The sequence below is a fragment of the Merops nubicus genome, unplaced genomic scaffold, assembly GCF_000691845.1.
Source record: "Merops nubicus isolate BGI_N331 unplaced genomic scaffold, ASM69184v1 Scaffold5671, whole genome shotgun sequence".
Lineage (NCBI taxonomy): Eukaryota > Metazoa > Chordata > Aves > Coraciiformes > Meropidae > Merops > Merops nubicus.
In genome coordinates, this window is record NW_008586095.1 from 1 (window position 1) to 5167 (window position 5167).

Here is a 5167-nt window from a genome sequence, read left to right on the forward strand (position 1 = left end):
GAGGGGAGCGCCCTGTGGGGGGACCCGGGCCGGGCACAGGGCGCTGCCGCGGCCCCTTCGCGGCTCAGTCCTGCTATATCGACGAGATACGCTCCTCCTGTCTGCACAGCACTTGAGCCTGGTCCTTCTAATCCTGGGACTATGAGCTGCCATAACCAGCAGATAACGTGACAGGTATCAGAGATAACGACGTTCCTGCCTATAAAAATAGGAAGCTGAGAACCCTTCAAAAACTAGATACCTTCTGCGCCACAACCAGGGGAAACACCACACTAGGGACACCACTAACTACAAGGCATAGATTCAAAGGAGAGCTGAATCATAAAGGTTTTTTCCCCCCTTTTATAGCAAAGAATGCAAAACATGGCTAGTCTATTACTACAAATCAGTGGCCACATGCAGTTTGAAGACACCATCACTTGCCTGGAGAGGAATACACCTCTCAACAAACGAGCAGCAAAACATTACTGCACTGGATATCAGATCAATTAACACAGAAATGCATTGGTGCTGTGTGGTGACAGCGAAACAAGTATTCCATGAAGGAAAGAGACAGCTTGGGAAAAACCCAGCTCAGATCTGCAGTTCTTCAAGAAGTCATCTGACTGCTCAAAACAATCAGGTTTTGCTGGTATTGTGTGATGGCTGCGTTAGGCTGAATCCACCATCACAAAGGCAGCCTCAGAACAAGCCGTGTGTGATCTGCCCACATCCCTTGGAAGGCACATTGGTACAAGGGAGCTCTGCTCTGCAGAGGGAGACCTGCTAAATAACCAGGTACGTTGCCACAAACTACAGCCCCTCTAGCAGTCCTCTGTTTTCAGTGGGAATGATTCAATTCCTTCTGATACACACAAAAAAAAAACCCTCTGATTTCTTTGAAGGCTATCCATACGACACAAAGTAGTTACCACATTAATTAGAAGCTGTTTATTGAAGGTAAAAATCACTGCACTTGACAACACAGCATGAGAGGTATGTTTTCTGTGGACACTTGATGCTGAGACTCTAGCCAGTAGAGCAATTACCCAGCTGCCTCTGCCCCAGAGGCAAGCTCATTTCTTCTCTTAAACACAAGCCCTGTTTGAAATGCTGGCTGTAGCCACCAATGATAAATCAGCTTGCATCTGAAACAGCATGTTAGAGATCACTTATTAAGCACCAGCTTAATAATAGTTGCTTATACTACTCAAATGTTTGCTCTCCCTCATTGACTGGTTTGTGGGTTTTGTTGTTTTGGTTTTGTGGTTTTTGTTTGTTTGTTTGTTTGTTTTCTTCATAAGCACTTGGTTCTTCCTTGATACAAAACATATCCAGAACAAAGGCAAAATACTTAAACACCTTGCAGTAGCAATGCTTAAGGTTGTTGTTACTTCACTGCCCAGGACCTGACAGACTCTTGTTCATGAACTGTCTCTTCACAAAACAGATCCACCACTGCAGAAGGAAGCACAAAGTCAGAAAATCCACAGAAGCAGTTGCTGTGCCATAAACAGCACTGACTTCAAAGTATCCCACCTCTGGCAAGTAACAAAATGCTATGGCTCCAGTTTTACACACTGGTTTCTACTGGAATTTAGAACAAGAAGACAGGAAGGGACTAAATGAATCCATCATATAGGACTCTGAATTAAAGTGGGAAATTCTACTTTCTAATATTTCTATTATTTTATTTTTAGTGTTTCTTCCAATATATGTATTCCAATATAATTATAAAGAAGGGATGCAGCCATGCCTTAGAAACTAAATTAGCCTCAATAATTTCAATACTAAATGCAGCCACATTTGCACATGAAACATATGAACAGTGAGGAGGCAATTTGATTAGCTGTTTTTTTTTTTAAAATCTGGAAATGAGACAAAAGAACCTACTTCAAAGCAGCTATCAAATCAGAACTGCCCGGGAAGAAAAGCAGCATCTCTCATGCCTGTGAGCTTCCAGCTGAAAACCCAGCCAACAGCAGATGTGCAATACTTTGAAGCTGAACCAGCCACCACTAATTACTGCCCTGCTTTTTAAAGTAACCCAAATTGGCATTCGCTGTCTCACCACGTTACTGATTAAATGGATCGATAACTTCCAGCCTGCTGCTTCCTGAGCCTTGTAAAAGCAGGGGAGCCCGTGCCAAAGTTCTCTGCAGCTGATCCCTCACCCCGTCACCTCCCTGCTCCCCAAATCTCACCCTAAACCTGACACTGAACTCTTACCTTACTAGGCTTGTCACTCTGAGGATCAAACACTTTTTCACAAAGGCGGAGACCAGTTTCCTGCCTGAGCTGCTGCAGGTATGCCCTCATCACCTCTGAAACAGCACAGGGAAACTGCTGTCAGCCAAGGCACCACCACGTCCAGCTGAATTTTATGGATTTTTATGGTATTTGTACCAGTAAAAAATATTTGTACCATCCAAACTGTTTTCTTCTCTTGGTTACATTTGCTCATTATTGTGGGCTTCGTACTCTGCCAGTCCAGCAGCCGGCGTGGGCTCCACTGCACTGGTTTAGTTAGAGACTCACTTCTAATGGTCATTTTTCTAGTTGCAGTCACAGAACTGCAGCTAGTACCTTATGAGCCCACGGAAGCCTTCAGAGGCCCCAGGCTGGCCTTACCTTCCTCCTGCTTGTTGCCAGGCCTGGCGTAAATGGCGTTGAGCGGAAAGCCCGGCTCCCCGGGGATGGGGAAGTTGGTGATTCCCAGGGTGTACATTTCTTTCTCTCCTTGGCCTTTGGAGTTACACTAGAAGGACCAGGCAAACGAGGGATTAACAAAAGCTGCTGCAGCACTACACCCAAACATTTTACCAATGTGTAACATAACTCATCAAGAATAACAACGCCACTTCTCTTTGGAGATCCACAGTCTTGGGAGTATCAATAGCTCACCACTGGGACTGAGGTAAACACCATTATTTATGACACTGGGAGGAGAATTTCAGCAAATCCTCTCCAGAGTACAGTCCCCAGAACAGAATTGGTTTCCCTCCTGCACAGAAATTCACTTTTCTTACCTTTTGCAGCTTTTTCAAGCACTCAGAAATGTAGAGGGTTATGTAGATCAGCGTTCTGTCAGCCTCGTTCTGCAAAACAAGAGCAAGCACAGAGCCCAGCTACACTTAGATTAAGAGAGACTTTATGGAATGGATAAAAATTTGAAACAGGAGTAAGTTCAAGCCATTTTGGCCTATGATTTCCCCATGAGAGGGACTTGAAATTCATGACATTTATCCAACTTTAAAGGGAAGGATGGGGACTTTTTGTAATCTAATAGAATTATTTCATCAAAAAATAAATTTATATTCACAGCACCAACCCTCCGAAGAACTACTCTATGCATAGTATCTAAAAAAATTACCTTTATTTCATAATTTTTGAAGAAAACATTTGCTTTGAAGTAGTAGATGGCTTCATCTATTATATCTGTGTCCTTAGCTAACAAAAAAAGAAATTATGAGTTAAACAGTGTGCCATTATACTACATTGGCTCATAACTTTTACTCACTGAAATACATAAAGTATTACTGCAAAGGCAAAACCTTGGTATTTACAAAAAGCAGAAAATAGAACTATGTAACAGGAAACAGTCACTGCCATATGAAGCACTGGTGAGCTCAGACCATCATATTTACTCTTCCTACTCTTAGCAGGAGCTTTAGCTCCCTTCTTTTTCTTCCCCCAGCTGAGTAACTCACAAGAGTTGTACACAAGTCTTCTCAGGACACAAAAATGTTTTTGGAGAAAGGACAACAGCACAACTGGACAACTTCAAAACCCACTTCAAAACAAGGGAGGGGAAGCAGAACACAGAGTTACAAGCTCTCCTGTGACTTTCACCTGCCTTCGCTACCAGCCAAGACTACATAAATCCAGAAACATTTCATTTCCTGTCTACACTACCAGGGGGTAACATGCCTGGGAAGTGCAGCTTCACGTGCTGAAGGGGAATCTGCACCAGGCTGCCCATGGGCTCTGTTGGGATGCCTGTAACTCCAGTTTCTGAAGCCTCCTACCCTAACGTGCTGCCTACCCCACCCCCTGTCCTTCAGAGCAGCCGAGTGTCGTCAGCCGCAGACCCAGGGTGCAAACCCTCTGTAGCTAAACCTCCACTTCCTCTGCCAGCAGAGGCTCCACACCACCACATCCTCCTCCAACCCTACTGAAGGGCAGTCAGACACAGGAGGAAGCAAAACAGAAGCAACCGTTGGCTTTAATTACTGAAACAACTCATATAGCTGGACTACCACGTGCATTTATCTGTGCATAATTATTTTCTAGGATTTGTGCAAGTGGAGTGTTTGAAAACCTTCTTCCTTCTCTGTAAATTGCAAAACCCTCCATTTGCAACTCATGACTTCTCTTGCCACTACTGCTAGGAGCAGACTGTGAGATGAATGAGCTATATACAGGCAGGTTTTCAGAGGTTATTATAAACTTACTTTCCCGAGGTGCTGGGCCTTTGAACTGGCTTCTGATGGGTAACAGTGCCATGTTCCCAATTAGCTTGGTGTCAGAGTCCATCAAAGTTGAGTGGTAAGCCTACAGACAGGGGTGAAGGCTGGTTATTACTGAGAATAGGTATTTCCATGTCTGAAGCTACTGAAAACAGACATTTCCATGTCCAATCACGTGTCCCGTGTCTTCATCACATAGGAGTCAGAGTCTTGGTCATTAGCGATGCTTCAAACATCTTTTCCTTGCACAAACAACCACCATTTACCTAATGAGGCTCAGATCTCAGCACCCATCTGGTGAAGACCATGAAAACATCATCTCTGCCACCATTTACAGTCATGGTGGTGGCAGACAGGATAAAATTGGTGTGGCTGGTTTGCAGGTCTTGCTTCACCCCCTGGCTGCCTGACCACTGTGTAGTTCATTAGGGAGTTAGCCATTAAAAATGAATCGTATCTTATTTCCATGTCTAGCTAATAATATTAGCTAATAAAAAACAGGCTTAACACATATCCATACACTCAAACAAAGACTTTTCTATGCATTCGAAAATGGGTGTAAGTAAAAAATAAATATTTTTTTTCCTGGGAAACTGATTTTTACAAGTGCTGAATTTAGGGTTAGGTGCTTCCCAGACCTTCCCACCCTACTGGGAAGCCTTCACCTCCCCCCAGCCGAGGTTCTGCGGGGGGGCGAGCAGGAGGTAAGCACCCCCCAG

At 44.1% G+C, this 5167-nt stretch overlaps 1 protein-coding gene across 1 annotated transcript; it reads right to left on the reverse strand.

The window, feature by feature from the left end:
* Nucleotides 1–1274: 1274 nt before the first annotated feature.
* ARPC3 (actin related protein 2/3 complex, subunit 3, 21kDa) lies at nucleotides 1275–4554 on the reverse strand. Its single transcript, XM_008948531.1, has 6 exons — nucleotides 4434–4554; nucleotides 3353–3429; nucleotides 3009–3077; nucleotides 2611–2737; nucleotides 2209–2303; nucleotides 1275–1437 (listed from the first exon to the last, which is right to left on the reverse strand). Exons 1-6 carry the CDS (start codon nucleotides 4513–4515, stop codon nucleotides 1375–1377), a joined length of 513 nt encoding a protein of 170 aa, XP_008946779.1. The 5' UTR covers nucleotides 4516–4554; the 3' UTR covers nucleotides 1275–1374.
* Nucleotides 4555–5167: the final 613 nt, after the last annotated feature.